At 44.3% G+C, this 18,161-nt stretch overlaps 2 protein-coding genes and 1 long non-coding RNA gene across 4 annotated transcripts; all 3 read right to left on the reverse strand.

Annotated features, from left to right (window-relative positions):
• Nucleotides 1-206: 206 nt before the first annotated feature.
• Nucleotides 207-9,328, reverse strand: LOC135622349 (uncharacterized). 2 transcript variants are annotated; one of them, XR_010491039.1, is made up of 5 exons: nt 8,883-9,328; nt 3,141-3,195; nt 1,809-2,007; nt 1,639-1,734; nt 207-863 (listed from the first exon to the last, which is right to left on the reverse strand). It is a non-coding gene; the product is annotated as an uncharacterized LOC135622349 (long non-coding RNA). The 2 variants fall into 2 exon arrangements; XR_010491038.1 differs by lacking the exon at nt 207-863 and having other exon boundaries at nt 951-1,734.
• Nucleotides 9,329-10,623: 1,295 nt separating this feature from the next.
• Nucleotides 10,624-11,476, reverse strand: LOC103978153 (ethylene-responsive transcription factor RAP2-9-like). The gene has a single exon (XM_009393852.3). It carries the CDS (start codon nt 11,364-11,366, stop codon nt 10,812-10,814), a length of 555 nt encoding a protein of 184 aa, XP_009392127.2. The 5' UTR covers nt 11,367-11,476; the 3' UTR covers nt 10,624-10,811.
• Nucleotides 11,477-15,029: 3,553 nt separating this feature from the next.
• On the reverse strand, nt 15,030-18,103 carry LOC103978154 (pentatricopeptide repeat-containing protein At3g57430, chloroplastic-like). Its single transcript, XM_009393853.3, has one exon. The coding sequence runs from the start codon at nt 18,040-18,042 to the stop codon at nt 15,664-15,666; it is 2,379 nt and encodes a 792-aa protein (XP_009392128.2). The 5' UTR covers nt 18,043-18,103; the 3' UTR covers nt 15,030-15,663.
• Nucleotides 18,104-18,161: the final 58 nt, after the last annotated feature.

The following is an 18,161-nucleotide window of genomic DNA, read 5'->3' on the forward strand; positions in this document are numbered from 1 at the left end:
GTTCTTGACCCGACTTACTGAATACAACATCCTGATTTGTTATTATTTTATATAGGATGGGATGAACCGTACAAACATAAAATACCTAATGTGGTTTCATTTCTCTATTCCTTCAAACGAAAAAAAGGATGGCAGCATTCACGATCGGACAGCTCCAATATATGTGCAGCAAGTGGCCGAATCCCACGGAACCAAGAAGCGGCCGGTTTCTCTTCAAAGGCACCAACGTTGGGTTGCCATGACACTTAAAAGAGTATGGTGTCCGAGACGGAAGGACGAACCATCCATCCATCCCATGGCTGCCTGGCTTGGGATTTTTCGTACATGGACCTCTTTCCCAGCACGTGGAACCTCCTCCGCCACCTCGTTGCTCCCATTCATGAACGGATGGGCTGTATCTGCGTCACCTCGGTCTCCTTCATGATAGATGCTGTACGTCTGGGGATCCTCTCCACGGGGGAAGTGGACGGTCGAGGTCGAGGTCGAGGTCGCGGCTGGCTTCGTCCGGCGTTGGAGAGGATCCCAACACGAAGGCAGCGCCTGGACAAAGGAAGGTGGGGCCGGGTCTACGTCGTGAGTAGGGGAGGGCGTCCCAACCGTGACGGTGTCTGGAATTGAAAGCGAACCGAAACTTGTTAGGCTGAGGAGACGAGGGCTTGCATTGCTGCAGAACGAGGGCGTGCGTCACGTGAGTAGGGCCGCCACCACATTACGGTTGAGAGGGGATGGACTCGTCGCTCCCTCCATGTGACCGACCGCGCATTTACCACGCCGCTGTTCTCCACAGTCGTACCGCGGGCAGAGAACCCATATGTCGCCCACCGCGTGTCTTACCCGGCGTACGCCCTGCGCTCACGTCCACCCTGCACACGATTGCTCGCATTCAGCATCCACTTGCTTTTCCAGCATCAGGAATCGACGAATGAGCAAGCACGAAGCATAAGAAAACATCAAATAAACGGATGCTGTGATAATTACATTACCAACGTATGACACTGATCACAACTTGTGTGTAAGACAGGGAGTTCTAGGCAAACGTAAAACAAGAGTTGGAGCAAAGTAGGGTTTGACTTGGACATCTCGCACACACACACACTCTCTCTCTCTCTCCCCCTCTGACATGTGGAAGCCGTGAAGCATTCATATAAAAGATTGGTCAGAGACAGCTGCCCCCATTTGAGTACCAGTGGCAATTGCAAACACGATTGAGAAGCATAAACATAATGCATTGATCACAGAAACAGCTGCCCCCATTTTGAGTACCAGTGGCAGTACTCAGTAGTTAACACCACTCAATTACCGCCAAGATTTACCCTTTCACCAGCTGTACCCGATTCTTGTCCACTTAGCAGCCTAAGATGCATCTCTCTTCACTCATCATTCGGTAGGTAGCTGACATGACTTTTTTCTATTTGAGTCCGGTGCAGAAAACATTAAATATATTAAGGTGACTCTTGGAACTAATGAAGAGAAGGCATGGTCGAAGACCTAGAGAACATGAATATGGTATCTGAAGCTAGTGATGCCGGTGTTATGGGGTTCCTATGTCACATAGGATAATTTCTGCGATGGCTGAGACGAAGGATGCGTAAGATATCAGCCGCTAGTATGAACTCGTAAATAGTGATAGTGACTTACACGTGATTTCCATCTTAGACTCGAGAATGTTTCTTGTTTTCATGCTTTATTTGCGGCGCTGCTCTAACGACGAAATCCCCTTGTAATAATCCCAACCTTTAATGTTGAAAAACCTATCATGACAAAAAGTGAAAAGTAGAAGGTAAAAACCAAGCGGATATTTCACGTACCAATTTACCATCACCGTCGACGACTGGAAGTCTATGGTATTTTGTTTCAACCGGAAGACATGGTCCAGTATTCAGAACCTTGCACCATCTTCAAGGTTGGATGTCTCAGGAACCGCAAGAGCAGCGGGAGTTATCACCTCATCAATTACTCCAACCATTAGTTTTACTTAAACAGCTTCTGGAGTCCATTATTTAATGTCTGCAGCAGGACGATAAAGTATCAGTTTTCTGAATCACAATGTAGTACAAGGAAGGGAGCTATTTACCGGACAGAGCATGACGATTTCTTTTGTTTGATATCTCCCTCGACAAATTATCTGGCTTTAGGAGAATCTAATTCGTTTAAGAGCAGGCACGAAATCCCAAAAAAGGACCATGCTAATAATGTGGCCATCTTACATGTTCAACAGAGCCCAAATGTGCAGCAGCAATGCAAATTTAGGAAGTGCCCCCATCGACCAACGGTACAGCAGTGGCAGGGAAGGCCTAATTGTAGATATCTAACATTACTTCGCAGTTATAGTGACGAGCAGGAAAAGGTTGATGCATGTTCCCTCTTACAAAATATTATAAGGGCAACTCAGTTTTCCTAGAACGAATGCTGCCTTCATCCCTAAACCGACTCTTGCATTGCAGCCTCTGCAGGTTGATCATTTTCCCTTGTGCAAACATTAAAATTGGAACTTATGTGCGCATGCTTCGGTCGGAATTTGCGAGGATCATCCTCCCAAATACTTGGCAATAAATTTCAGAGCAGGTCAAGGGGTGGGGTTATCATCCCATCATGTGTTATTCAGAAAGTAGTTTCAACGTTTTAGGGACCACTTTCAGATCCACAAAAACAATTTCATATAGGAGGGATAACCCTTGGTACTTTTAAGGTTTTCTCTTTCCTTTACATAATGAATCCATGCAACTTTGAGTAAGGACTTGTGGCCATTATAACTTGTAAGAAAACTGCACTTGGGTTGATGAGACATTACAGAATTATGATAAAAGAAAGAGCCTCAAGGACATGCAATTTTATCCATCTCCAGGGAATATGGGCCATATATCCTCGAGTCATTAGCTTCACTATTTCATAACTGAATTATGTACAGATATTCTAGGGTAAGATATTATGGATGTTACTGCTAACATCCCTAATGACTTCTTTGGTCCATTAAGTCATACTTTGAAAGCACAATCGATACTGACTTTTCTTTTTCCTATGTCAAACTTCAGACATATCACAAGGAACCACATTTCATCCCGAGTGATGCACAAATCTTTACCGAGTAAAAGATGAACATTAAGAATCATGCATACAACAAGAAACAAAATCATACGTACCCCTTCCGTGAGCTACGGACAGCAGGAAACACGCTTATGTCAGTCTGACCACTACCTGAACAGAAAGGAAACTTTAGATGTACATTCTATCAAGATCGATCTAACACATCACCACAAAAGCCAATGTTCTCGATGCACAAGCAAATTTCTATACGAGAGAAGTAGAGGAAGAAGGGGAGGGGATGAGAGGACACCTATAGATACATAACAAGGAATGCTTCCATATTTAGGTGTTATAACATTCTTCCAACATGATAACTAATTGTGTTAATCGTGCTAAAGAAAAAGAAATTTACTTCTTTTGGAAAGCAAGTCTCACATGCATTAAATGCTATCACAAAATAGGGATGCATCATATCAACTACAGTCAAAGTTATCAACAAACCTATTACATTATCTCATCATCTTTCCCAGACTTTGCACCTATACCGAATACATCACTACAAGTGACAAACGTGTGTGCAAGTGATTTTTACATATATGTTGGAAGTACAAATGCATATCCATGTTGACAAAGCTGAACAAATCGATAAATGAATATATTGCCCATTTGGCATCAAGCTCTAATAATAAATAGCATAACAATAATAATCTCTTTCCCATATGCTTCTTAAAGGCGACTCTCTTGTCCACACGAAGAGACATTTGCTGATTTTTCTTATCAGAGAACTTGGCACCCATAACCCCAAAGATAATAAGTTCCACTTAAGCTTCTCTTTTCGTTGACCTGTTCACTAATCAAGTTAATAGACTATCATGCTCAGAGCAGTCACATAAACACTTTCAGTTCCACCTTTTAATAGACTATCTGCATGATCAAGGAAAATGAGGCAGCTATCACAAAGTGATGAGCATGGGAGACATCAGAAGATAGAAAAAACTGTAAACATGAGATAAGACCAGGTTCAAAAAAAAAATCATCAAAATTTCCTAGATATCCATAAGTGGATTCAAGCTTCAGTATTGAAAATCTTCGCTCTTATGGCCACATAAAAATAAAAGACCAATTGGATGATGGAAAGTTTAAGTAAGCATGCATAAGGTCTCCCCTTGACAGGATTTCTCTAATATAATACTAATCACATTGTTCGGGAGTAGAAAGTTTTGTTCCAAATTTAGGATACCAATTACTTGGGATCTTTTCTAGCCATTGATATGTATAGTACTTGTAACATTGTTGAGTATCTATGTTTTATTTCTTTTTCCTTAACACCAAAGAGTGTCTACGTTCTTAAACCTTAATTTCAAATAGTTACAAAACCCTGAGAGAGACATAGTCTTCGTCTTATTTCTCGAGGGGGAATAGGATAGTCCTCCAATATCACCAATATTGTCAAGAAATATTGGCAATCACTAAATAAGTAATCCAATCTCTGTTTCTAAAATCCAGAAATGGGAGAAAAGCAAAACATGGAATCTAGCCAAGTGGGAAGCTCAAATAAGAGTTGATGGATCATGGTGCTCATAAGAGAGAAATACGAGAGGTTGCCCAATCATCTAGTTGGAACCAAAAGAATAACCATCTGATTTACAACATTCTTGATAGTTAATCAAGAAAGAGAGATTAGTTTAGAAAAACCAAGCAAATCTAATAAAGAAAACCTGAAATGAAGTTCAGTGCTAATAAATCATAGTAATGCTGTGTTAAGATCTCTTTATTTTTTGAGTTTTTTGAATAATATTTTATTGAGTTTGTTTAGTTTAATAAGAGTCAGATAGGGATTTATTTAATATTTATTTATTTATTATAAAGAGTTTAAGCCCTGATGGACTTTGAGTGAAACTCTATAAATAAGATTGTATCTGTTTTTTTTCACTAATCAATGAAATATTATCTAGTTTTTTGACAAACCCTAGGAGGTTGATCCCTTCGAGGTGATCATCCCCTTTTCTCCCCTTTCTTCTATCATAAAACCCTAGGGTCTTATCATTTGGTATCAGAGCAAAGATCCTCGACGTTCTTGCCGCAGTGGTGTCGTAGCTATCATCATCTCAAAAAAAAAAAAAAAGAGAAAGGAAGAAAAGAGGTGAAACAAGGCAACCACGACTGCCGTAGCCACCGCAGCAGCCGTTGTTTCCTCAACCGCTCGCGATCCTTCGGCGTCGCCAGCATCTCCTTCTGTGGTGTAATAGAAACAGAGCACCCTCTACTGTCGTAGCCGTTGGTTGCTACCACCGCCGCCTGCCTCCCAGTCGCGACCCTCGTTGCCTCCCCTTGGGTCGCAGGCGCAGCCACTAGATCCACCATCCTCTGTATCTTGTGTCGCTCGACCATCCCCCCTCGTTCCGCCGCAATCGGCCTCTAGCACACGCAGCGACCACGCGCGATCGACATCTGCCACCTCCTCAGTCACTCCCCACGCCGACGCCGCCTCCACCTTCCAGAGGCGTGGCCAACATCTCCTTCCAGCAGCACGCCCTATCCTGCTCGAGCGAGAAAGGGCCTCCACCTCTGTTTCCCAACCGTGGTCCTCGACATCTCTATAGCCACCTTAGCCACAACTCTGTCGGAGACAGCGCTGCCAGCATCTCCTACCAGTCGCCTCCCGACCCTCAACAGCTACACGCAGCCTCCCAACCGAGAGCAGCATGAGGGTAGCTACGCCCCATCCTGCTTGAGCAAGAAAGGGTCGTCGCCGCCGTTGTTCTCAGCCAGCGGACCACTCCCCACGTCGACGCCACCTCCTCACAGCGACCGCAGCGCTCTCACCCCAAACGCTGCCCCAAGCCAAACTTGCTACCGACAACTTAGTGTAAGCCTAACTAGAAGCCTTGGAAACCAAAATTAAGAACCGGCTGTAAAAAACCCTTAACGATTTTAAAAAGAGTCTATTGGAGAGCTTAAACAAGTTTCAACAAGATGAAAGTTCAAGTCTTACATTGAACCGATCTGAAGACATAGGGAAAAAGACATAAGCTATCCACGCATGAAGGTGGGATTTTCAAGATAGGAAGATGGAGATCCGGTTAGTTGGATCTCTTGGGCAGAAAAATTTTTTCGTTTTCACAGAACTCCAAAAGAATCCAAGGTGGAAATAGCTTCAATCCAACTAAATGGAGGTGCAATCCAATGGTATAATTGGTACGAAACCTGCTGCCACGAGGTCATCTCATGGGAGCAATTCAAAAAAGGGCTTCTCATTCACTTTGGACCATTTGAATATGAGAATGTTGATAGACAACTCGTTAAAATTCGTTAGATTTCTATAGTGCTAGAATATCATAGCAGATTTGAACGATTGTCAAATCAAGCCAGACTAGTGGGAACATTTAATGAAGAACTTAATCCAGATATCCGATGTGAAATCAAAGCTCGCCAACCCCGCGATATGACAGTTGCAATTTCATTTGCATGAGGAAAAAATCAGTAGGGAAAATCGTCGAAACAAAAGTGACAACAAACAGATGAGCAGCAAGCCACCTGCCCCATCTATTCCCAACCGAAAACTACCACCCGAAGACTAACCCGAGAAGAAATCAAGAAAAAATCAGCGAAAGGTTTGTGTTGGCACTATGATGAAAATTGGAGCAGGGAGCACCGATGTAAACAAAGGCAACTTCTGATGATTGAACCAAATGGGAAAGAACCGAAAGCTAACAATGTGGACTCCGATCATGAAGGTATGGATTCTGATGAAGATATTGGATATATCATACATACAGTGCATGTATTAGCCGGCTACTCTAACCCGCAAAGTATGCAAGTTGGAGGAACTTTGGAACATCAGCATGTTATAGTTTTGATTGATACTGGTAGCATTAACAATTTTATGGATAGTAAGGTTGCTAACTAATTAGTCTACCATATTGAAGGTTATGACAAATTCGAAGTAAAAGTCTCTGATGAACGAATTTTAACTTGTGATAGCAAATGTTTGAATATAAAGTTAATTATACAAGGCCAAGTGTTGCTTGTGAATTTCTTTTTGCTACCTTTGGAAGACTTCGAAGTGGTGCTTGGAATTGAATGGATATCTCAACCCTGGGTGATGTTTCTTGAAATTTTTCTAAACTAATCATGAAGTTTTTATTAATGGAAAATAGGTGATCAAGGGAAGATGTGGAAGTAAGGTCACAACTGCTACTAGCCATCGAATGGAGAGGGTTTTTCAGTAGATTGCAACGACTACTACACCGAAAGGCTGACCTATTGCTTACACTATCAAGAAGTGGAGACCGTACTTATTTGATCAATGAGTTGTGATGTGCCACAGATACCCTATGACTGAAGTGCTGAAAGAAAAAACCCCCGAGTTTGATGTTGCTTGGCCTTGAGGACAAGACCGATTTGAAGGGGGAGGAATTGTTAGGATCCCTTTATTTTCTAAGCTTTTTGAATAATGTTTTATTGAGTTTGTTTAGTTCAATAATAATCGGATATGGGTTTATTTAATATTTATTTATTCATTATTAGGAGTCCAAGTCCTGGTGGACTCTAGGTAAAACTCTATAAATAAGGATGTATCTGTTTTCTTTCACCAATCAATGAAATATTATCCAGTCTTTTGACAAACCCTAAGAGATCGATCCCCTCGAAGTGATCAAGAAGGTCGATCCCCTCGAAATGACCATCCCCTTTTCTCCCCTTTCTTCTATGATAAAATCCTAGGGTCTTATTATGCTGCCACAGCCTCAACAATTGACATGCTCAACATTTTAGTCAGTCATTGACCTCATCATAGGAGAGAGTGGACCAGGAAAGAAGACATGCTGGAAAAAATTTTTTTCCCCTTTTTTGCTTAAACAAAGACTGATTCTATGTTTTGCTGGTGGATGCATGCATGACAATTTTCTTTGCGTTTAAATAACAGAATGGTATTGACCTACAATTGCTAAAAAGTTTTCTTAATGATTCTTGTAATTATAAACCTTCTTTCAAGAAAAGCAATGCCTGTTGAATTCTGATTCTATGCTGAAGAAGGGTGTCTCCTTGCCGAATTCCCCTTTTAGTATTGTACTCTTGTTTAGCTCTAGCCTAAAGGATTACATTCTAATAATGGATATGAAATATCGAGACATGGTCGCATCTCCATTAGTTTCTTTCCTAAGAATTGGACATTATTTAATTGTAAAAGCTTTACACAGAATGGCATTTCGTGTTTAATGTTAGTATTTATCTTAATGCTCAAAACAAATACAGAAGTAATCTGAAATACTATCCTGTTATTACAACCGGAAAACTCCCATCATTGCAAGGATATAGCATAAAAAAAGCAAGCACGGCCAGATTAGTCTAAAATCGACTTGCCATAAACATCTTACTAAAATCCTCGTATTCTGGGTAACAATGACTCATCGGCGCCTTTGGACTCTTTAATTCTGCTAGGAACCAAAGGCGAATCCTGCTGAACTACTATGATTTTGGTTAGACATCAGGGATGTTCCAACAAGCAAGAATATTACCAAATCCTCTCACATCTTAGAAATATATCCCTCCGTCAAATAATCATCAGACTTACACAACCATCAAATCGATACTCTTGCCAGATATCTCAAAAGCAATTTCAGATCCACGGCCAATAAAGCCAACAAGTGATCATCGAATTCCAAAATATGATCTACCATTATGCAATATACCAACCGATCAAGTCTTCAAGATAAAAACATACAACACAAAAAGGACGCTCGATAACCAATCACAGTTTACAGAGGAAGCGATAAATGCTCAAAAAATCCCGCTCTAATTGCATCCCAAATCAACCACACTAAAAAGAAAACAGGGAAGAGAAGCGAAGGCCTCACCGAAACGGAATTCCTCACTGCGGCGGCCGGCCTGGCGGGTGCGGAAGCTCTCGGATCGAGTAGCCAGCGCCTGCACCGACAGAGGGGGGGGCCGCCGCTGCTGCAGCGGAGGGGGACGGTGGACTTCACCCCCACTGCGCAACGAGAAACTCCACCGGAAGAATCCCTCCCTCTCCGGATCTGTCGACCGACCCCTATTCTCTCTCCTTCGCGCTCCTCGCTCTCTTGAAATTTATAGAGAGGGGGACCGGAGGAAGGAGGCAGAAACGCTTCAAAGGAAGAAAGTGTTTTCGAAAAATGATCGATTTGGAAGCAAAAGGCACGAAAGCGTTGCATAAATTTGTCTCCGTGGGCTCACTCCGCAACTTCGTTCCCACTCATTATTTCTTGAACCCATTTGATAGGGAACGTTCCGGCATCTCCGACGCGACAACAGTTGGCAGACACCTCAGCGCCTCAGAGCCCACGTAGCGCTTCAGCCCGACGTGGTACCTCAGAGTAGACAGGACGTACGCAGGCGGAGCAAATCGATTCCCACGTCATCCGAGGACGCCACATAACACGGTACCATACAAACCGACTCACGCTTCACGAATCATACGGGGCGACTGCTCGAGACATATACGATCGACGACCATTATCGAGTTATATACGATCGACTCTAGTAATAGGTATAAAAGTCGATCGCTAGATATAAAAAAATTTAAACATTAAAAACATCATAAATTTTATTTGATATTGACTTAAACTTTGAAGAGGTCGAATCGAGAGTTTTCCTCTTTTCAATTTGAACTTATGTGTAAAAATTTAATACGGAAAAGTTCAATATGAAAATTTTGACTTCTTGTTCTACCTTGGATTGACTTAGCACATGACGTTCTGACTCGATCTGACATCGACCCCCTCGATTGTAGAATCTATCATGGATGACCTCATATTTTCGAGATCGAATTAAACCGTGCTGACTTTTTTATCACGATGTAAAGTTGTACAATACTATTTATTATTATTATTATTATTATTTTATTTTTCAGCTAACATATCAAACAATTTCTAATAATAGATTTTAGCTTCATGAGATATGATAGGGATTTGAGTTTGATGTGGTGGATCAGATAAACCGCTAGTTTTAATACTACGATACAAGTAGCTCTACACAATATATACAGTTTGAACATTTGACTCGATTTCGGTCACTCGTGGCATGTGGACCGCACTGGTATCCAAGTATTATAGGAATTCGAATTGTGTCGGCCCCTCTATTCAATCATGTTCTTCTCGATAAGAACTCGACTTTAGATATTTACACATGCATATAATATTAAAAAAAATCACAAATATTACGTCACTTGGATCCTCGAACAATATCCAATTTTCGTCTATATCTTAAAGAGATTAAAAGGGTACGGCTAAGGAGTTACTGAACAACGACAAATGAGAAGCAGTCCGCAAAGGGTAATATCCTGCGGCGTCAACCTGCCATGGGAGGAGAGAGGGTAAAGCAGTGACATCCAGCATCCAATCTTCTACCTTTGTTTCTCGATTAAATTTGAGGAGACGTAATCGAAATAAATAACAGGGAATTCACGTATTTAATATCACACACTCGTAGCTTTCAGTAGCGAAGTCGGGCAACAATCGCATCCATGGCAGCCGGCCACAGATTTCCTTGTGCAGTTGATCCAACTGGTTCGCAAGCTCAACCCCCACACAGAAACACAAATCATGTGTGATCGGAACAGAAGAGGAAGGTAGATGTATTGGTTTCTCACGGAAGCTCTCTTTACATGGATGAAGAGTTGACTCCGACAACGCATCTTGGATTGGTTCACTAACAACAAAAGAACTACAACTATGAACAAGCAAAAGGAGCTATCTCTATTAGCAACATATAAACATGGTCTCTTCTTCCTTCTTCCTTCACATGATCTAGTGTGAGCTGTCGCCGCCGCTGCTGCTGCTCCAGTCGTCACCGGAGCTCTCGGGGCTCGGCGCCTGGTTGAGATCAGGATTCTTGAACCGTTTCTGATCTCCTTCCCCACGCCGGTCCTCCCGAGCGCCGAACACCGCCGCTCCGCTCAACTGGAGCGCGTCGACCTTGACGCCGACCTCGGCCGCCTTCTTCCTTATCAAAGCCGCGGACATGGCGGCCGCCGCCCCGCGGGCGGCGTCACCGTCGTCGACGGAGATGTCGTCGGGGAAGTTGAGGCGAGCGGTGCGGCCCCGGAGGTAGAAGAGCGCGGTGTCGTAGGCCCTGGCGGCGGCCACGGGGGTGGAGTAGGAGCCGAGCCATATCCTGGACCGCTTGTTGGGCTCCCTGATCTCCGCCACCCACTTCCCCCACTTCCTCATCCTTATTCCTCGGTAGGGCCTCTCCTTCCCCCTCGTTGCCGCTTTCTTCGATGGCAACAGCCCCTCCATCTCCATCTCCATCTCTCTCTTCTCTACCAGACCTCTCTCCCTCCCTCCATCGCATGATCCCATTGTGATCCAAAGCCCTGGATGGAAACTATATAGACCCCTCCTCGTAGGAAAGATTACGGAGGGGCCTCAAAACCAATCCCGACCGTCCATCATAATCAAGTCAAATTGAACGGGCTGGATAGAATCTGCAGAGGAACACTTGGCTGCACATTTGGAGGGCGCGCAATACTAAGCGTGGAGGCAGGCAGCGAACGCGTCGTTCTCGCCACTGTTGGATTGCTTATCCGGTAGCCAAGTGAATGACACGGAAAAGATCAAGGAAACGACAATCTAGCGTGACGCCGTTAGTGCGACGGAAAGCCACAGCTTGTCATCATCTTCCCCATAATCCATGACGGGGCCGTCAAGAAGATTAACGGAAATATTAAAATAGTGGGGAAAGAAGAGGAAAGGGGTGGCACGCAAAAGACGGGGAACAGGACGGCCGTGTGTCGACCGCCGCAGCCGCCACGTTACCCGGCCGACAATCTTAGGCGGTGCGTGACCCCGAGCATTGAAAAGGATTATCTTGAATTAATAATTGTTTTCTTTTTCCTGCATTTTTCAATGGCCACGTGTCGTTGGGCGGCACGTGTGGAGACGTCTCCTCCCTCGTCACGGAACCACACGCGGCAGGCGGCCGCCACCATCACGGACGGTCGGATGGTGACCTGCGGACCCGATCCGACGGCTGCCGGCGAAGGGCGGCGCTTCCGGAGGACAATGAGGTCGGTGGTCTGCCAGCCGCGCCTACCGCGAAACCGCGGTGGAGGGAAAAGTATATATTTATCCTTGTAATAAGGAATAAAGAAGATAAAACAATAAGCATAAAGAGACGCGTCGGAGTTAATATGGGTACGAGACGGTTGTTGAGATGCATTAAATGGGTGAGACCGGGGAATAGGTCCCGTAATTTAGGCTACGACGGGGAGGGGAGGGGATGGAGGCAGAGTCAGTGCGACGTGTGCGCGGGAGCGGTTTGGGTCTGTTAGAGCTAGCCCCAGGATATTTACCAAAGGATAATTTTGGCAACACAACAAAGACAATAAAGCGGAAATAATAAAAGCGACAAGAACAAACAAAACACCAGAACACCAGATATACGTGGTTCGGTCAAATGACTTTGACCTACATCCACGGAAGAAAGAGGAGCAAACTACTATTATAAAAGAGGGACACTTACAAATGCCTTAGGAAATGTTCCTAGGCCATAAAACACCTTCAGCTTCCTAAACAAGAAGACTTCAAACCATAAGCAGGTTTTCTTGTGATGCCTGCTGTACTTCTTGTGGTATCTGTGATACTTCTCGTGATGTATCTAACATCAAAGCTCAGGCCCTTATTTATAGTTCCAAAACGAGACAACAAGTCTGATTTTCCCGATGTGGGACTATGGGACTTGCCAAACTAACAAATCTCCACCTTGGCATGTCCCAACAAAACTTGCTCCACCTTCTTCACAAAGCCCCAACGGGCAATCACCAACAATGAACACCAACCAAATCCAAGCACTGCTTGAACTTGTAAACCGGAAGAGGCTTCGTAAATATATCAGTTGGATTGTCCTTCGTATGAATTTTCTGAACAAGGACTTTTCCTTCAGCAATCAACCACTTAGCGGAATTATCATAAGAAACTGCATCTGAATAGGAAGTAGGCTCACCAACTTCACTTGTTTCTTCTGCAATAGACAAAGCATATGCAACCAAATTTGCATACCTTTGTGGTGGTCGAATATTTCTCATATGACGCATATGCCATAATTTGGTGATGTCAGAATCAGACAATGATGATGACGAAACTGCAACTGAACCTGTGACAGTAGTTCCCTGCAGAATATACAAGCTACCAGACCTACAAGCTTTCATAACAATAAGGGCACTTCTAGAAACTTTCATAACTCCACCTTCAGCTGTGTATTTACACCCAAGGGCCTCTAGGGTGCCTAAAGAGATGAGATTCTTTTTCAAATCAGGAACATGTCTAACATTAGTGAGCGTCCTCACAATACCATCATGCATTTTAATTCGGATTGTTCCTCTACCAACAACATCACATGCGGCATTATTGCCCATCAAAACAATTCCACCATTACAAGATTCATATGTGGAAAACAAATCCCTATTGGGACACATGTGATAAGAACAACCTGAATCTAAAATCCATTCATTTTTAGACTTTGTCCTGTCATCAGTAGCAAAGAAAATATTTCCAAAATTCTCATCAGATGCTACACTAGCTTCAGCGGATTCAATAGTTTTCTCAACAAATTTTTCCTTTTGCTTTAATTTATTTTTCAATTTAAAGCAATCAGATTTAATGTGCCCCATTTTATGACAATATCTGCATTCCAAATTTCTATGTCTGGATTTAGATCTAGATTTAGATCTACTACTGTCAAATTCTCTTTTATCCATTTTATCCCTTACAACCAGACCCTCAGCCTGATTTCCTCTACTTTCCCCAGTAATATTCCTGTCTATTTGCTCCTTAGATTTTAGTGCAGATTTAATTTCCTGATACGAAACTGTTTCTTTTCCATAAATCAAAGTATCACGGAAATGCTTAAAAGATTGGGGAAGAGAACACAAGAGCAACAAAGCCTTATCCTCATCATCAATTTTTGCATCTATATTCTCCAAATCCATAACCAAAGAATCAAACTTATCAAGATGCGAGAGTATAGATGTACCTTCAACCATCCGAAGCATATACAGACTCTGCTTCAAGTAGAGACGATTCTCCACTGTCCTCTTCATGTACAAGGCTTTAAGTTTGTCCCACATGCTCTTAGCCGTAGTCTCCGTAGCTACCTCCCGTAAAACCTCGTCAGAGAGGTTTAGAATGATGCTGGATCGGGCCTTCTTATCCATACCCGCAAGATCTTCCTTTGACGTACCATCTGGAATGTTCTCAGCACCCTGAAGTGCCAAATCAACTCCGTCTTGAACCAGAATGGCCTCCATCTTGAGTTGCCACATGCCGAAGTTGACATTTCTGTCGAATTTCTCGACAACAATCTTTGTTATTGTCATCGTTGCCAAAAGATCCCAGAACCAGGCTCTGATACCAGTTTGTTAGAGCTAGCCCCAGGATATTTACCAAAGGATAATTTTGGCAACACAACAAAGACAATAAAGCGGAAATAATAAAAGCGACAAGAACAAACAAAACACCAGAACACCAGATATACGTGGTTCGGTCAAATGACTTTGACCTACATCCACGGAAGAAAGAGGAGCAAACTACTATTATAAAAGAGGGACACTTACAAATGCCTTAGGAAATGTTCCTAGGCCATAAAACACCTTCAGCTTCCTAAACAAGAAGACTTCAAACCATAAGCAGGTTTTCTTGTGATGCCTGCTGTACTTCTTGTGGTATCTGTGATACTTCTCGTGATGTATCTAACATCAAAGCTCAGGCCCTTATTTATAGTTCCAAAACGAGACAACAAGTCTGATTTTCCCGATGTGGGACTATGGGACTTGCCAAACTAACAGGGTCGAGTAAGGTTGGTGAGGGAAAGCGACGACGCGGACCAGATGAGATGAACCCGACATGCATGCCGCCTTGGTTTGACCTTAGGCGACGACTGGGGAAGGTGGGTAAACAAGCCGCTCGAGTCTACCCGACATTGCTTGGGCCGCAACGGAGGACACTTTTGACTTGAGACCTTAGCTGTGTTCATAAACAATGTGATGTATATTGTAGGAGAAGACATTTGGCAATACATAAACGGAAAGGGAAACATGATTAATTTTAAAGGATAATTGTAAAAGAAGTGTATCATTCGATCAAATAACTTTGATGATAAACCAAAGTACTCTTTGTTTTCTGAATTGAATTCTGTCACTGTCAGGTGACTAAACGATAGCTGGTTTTCAGCTCTCCGACTACTGTAGTCCCTCACTCTTTACTTGATCAGAACCCAGCTGAGTCTATGCTTTCATTTGGTCCTGTGGCTCAACCTGAGGCAGGAAACGTTGTAGTAATTTGCTAAATTGATTCATCACATTTCCATTGAGCAGGTGCAGTTTAGTGAATCACTCTACAGCAAGTAGGAATCTTCCATTAACATGCAATCAGCAGCCTATTTGTGCGCATCTGCGTACCCAATCCCGAAAACTTTCTCGGATCATACATTATTCTGACTCTTGGTATCAGCATAAATATATCCTTTGATGACCGATTAATGATGCAGGAGATCCAATAAGTTAGTCATGCATATTGTATCACTTGGTGAGGTCACTCTGTTAGGGTTGACACTATCTTCCTTCCTCAGACAATTATTGTATCTGAATCCTATTTTTCCTGATCAGGAGAAAGGATCTCTGGGAGACACAAGTGGGGCATATCCTTCATCTTTCAACTGCTTCACTAAACCATCAAGAGCTGCATAAATATCATCACACTGCTTGTGAAGCTTATCGGCAGTAAGAAACCTGTGCACCTCCCTTCCACCATCCTCAACCCAGCTAAAACCAGGGCACTTGTTCACCCCAGCATCCTTCATGGCGGCTCGGACATCCGAAACATCCCTCCACCTAGATGCGTCTGCATAAACATTAGACAGCAACACCCAGTAGCCCGAATGCTGAGGATCCAATTCAATCAGATGCTTTGCCGCAACTTCTGCAAGTTCAAGATTCCCATGAATCCTACAGCTGCTCAGCAGTGCACCCCAGATGCAATCATCTGGCTCTACAGGCATGTCTTTGATGAACCGGTAAGCTTTCTCGAGCTGACCTGCTCTACCTAAACCATCTACGATACAGGAGTAGTGATCCACATCAGGTACGATCCCATGTTCGCTGGTCATTGTTTCAAAGTAATGCAGACACTCATCGAGCAATCCTGCATGACTACAAGCTGATAGGAGTGCGATGAAGGTGACACGATTGGGCTTCCAACCCTCCTCTTTCATCCTGCTAAAAAGCGAGATGGCCTCCTGAGGATGCGCACTGAAACCACAACATGAGATAACAGTATTCCATGAGATAACATCCTTCAAGTATATCTCCTCAAAGACCCTTCGAGCTTCTTCTACGCACCCACATTTCCCGTAAGCATCCATGAGCGAATTCTGCACAACCTGATATGAGCAATAGAACCCACTCTTAACCATATGCCCATGCAATGCCATTCCTTGCCTAAGATATGATGAGTATGCACATGCATTGAGTGCAGAGCTGAATGAGAACTCGTCGGGCCTGACACCCTCTGCAATCATCTGCCGGAAAAGTTCAAATGCACCATCAGTATCGTGTGTCATCACGTACATTGCCACCATGGTATTCCAGGACACGACATCCTTCTCTGTGATTGTCTGGAAGACCTTCTCGGATGCTTCCTTGTCTCCTCGCCTTGCATACATGGCCATCAGGGCATTGCTCACCGACGTGTTTGATTCCACACATCTCCTATAAGCATAGGCGTGGATCTCCAATCCAGACTTCCACAGCTCGCCACATTCTGGAAGGACCAAGGTCAGTGAAACTCTAGAGAGGGCTTCTGCTTCAAGGCCATACTGAAAGGCCATCTCTCGGAAGACGTCAAATGCTTCATGAACTTGCTCACACTCAAGGAAGCCTGAGATCATCGAATTCCACAACTGGCTGCCTTTCAACTTAACTTTCTCGAATAAGCAGGCAGCGTAGTCCATGCATCCATGGAAGGCATACCCAGCTGCAATTGCCGACCACAATCGATCAGCACCAGCCGGGTCGACATCCATTATCTCCACATTCCTATAGGAAAATCCATGCAACACCTTGAGACTATCCAGAGCGGGGATTGTGGGGATTAATGGAAGGAGGGTATTAATTGTGGCAGCATTGGGCTTGAACGAGCCTGAGGAAAGCATCTCACCGAGCATCCCCAACGCGAGCTCCAAATCCCCGTAACGAACACAGCCAGCAACAATGGAATTCCAGCTGCTGGTTCCAACTTCCAGTCCAGAATCCACCATTCTGTCCAACATCTCCAAGCTCGGCCCCAAAAACCCATTTTGGGCGTAAGCAGTCATCATGGAATTCCAAGTCACTTCATTTCTGTGATGAATTCTGTCGAACAACTGACACGCATCACCGAAAGGCGCATGCTTCACATACAGATCCAAGAGGGCGCTGGCACAGAAGACGTTCATGACGAAAAGGCCGGTTTTTACAAGCGCCGCGTGGATCTGGCGGCCGAGATCGAGGAGCCCGAGGAGAGAACAGGACTTGAGGACGAAGGGGAAGGTGAATTCGTTGGGGGAGAGTCCGGAATCGAGCATCTCGAGGAAAAGGTCGAGGGCGGGCTCGGCAAGCGCGGAGGAGGCGTAGGCGCGGATAACGTAGTTGAAGGCGAGACGGGAGAGGGCGTCACGGGGTATGGCATCGAGGATGGCGCGGGCGGCGGCGAGGCGGCCGTGGGCGGAGTAGAGGCGGAGGAGCTGGGTGGAAAAGCGGGGGTCAGGAGCGACGCCGAGTCGGAGGAACCGGGCGTGGATCTGGGCGCCCTCCCGGAGGGAGAGCGCGTCGGAGCAGCGGTCGAGGGTGGCGGCGGTGGATGAAAGGGGTTGGAGCGGCCTTGCGGTGGCAGCGGAGGGGTTAGTGGTGGAGGAAGGAAAGGACAGAGCTTTAGGTTGTACATAAGAGGGAGGAGAAGAGGTGAGGAAGGAGATGGAGAGAGGAGGGGGCGCGGAGGCAGCCATGAGGAAGAGTTGGGTCACGCATCGATCATACAACCACCGAAGCGAGAGCGAGAGCGAGAGCTTTTCCCCATTCCGTTGGTGAGGCTAATTAATTAGCTATTTTTAATATTTCGATATTT

Source organism: Musa acuminata, chromosome BXJ1-3 (assembly GCF_036884655.1).
Source record: "Musa acuminata AAA Group cultivar baxijiao chromosome BXJ1-3, Cavendish_Baxijiao_AAA, whole genome shotgun sequence".
In the NCBI taxonomy this organism is placed as follows: Eukaryota; Viridiplantae; Streptophyta; class Magnoliopsida; order Zingiberales; family Musaceae; genus Musa; species Musa acuminata.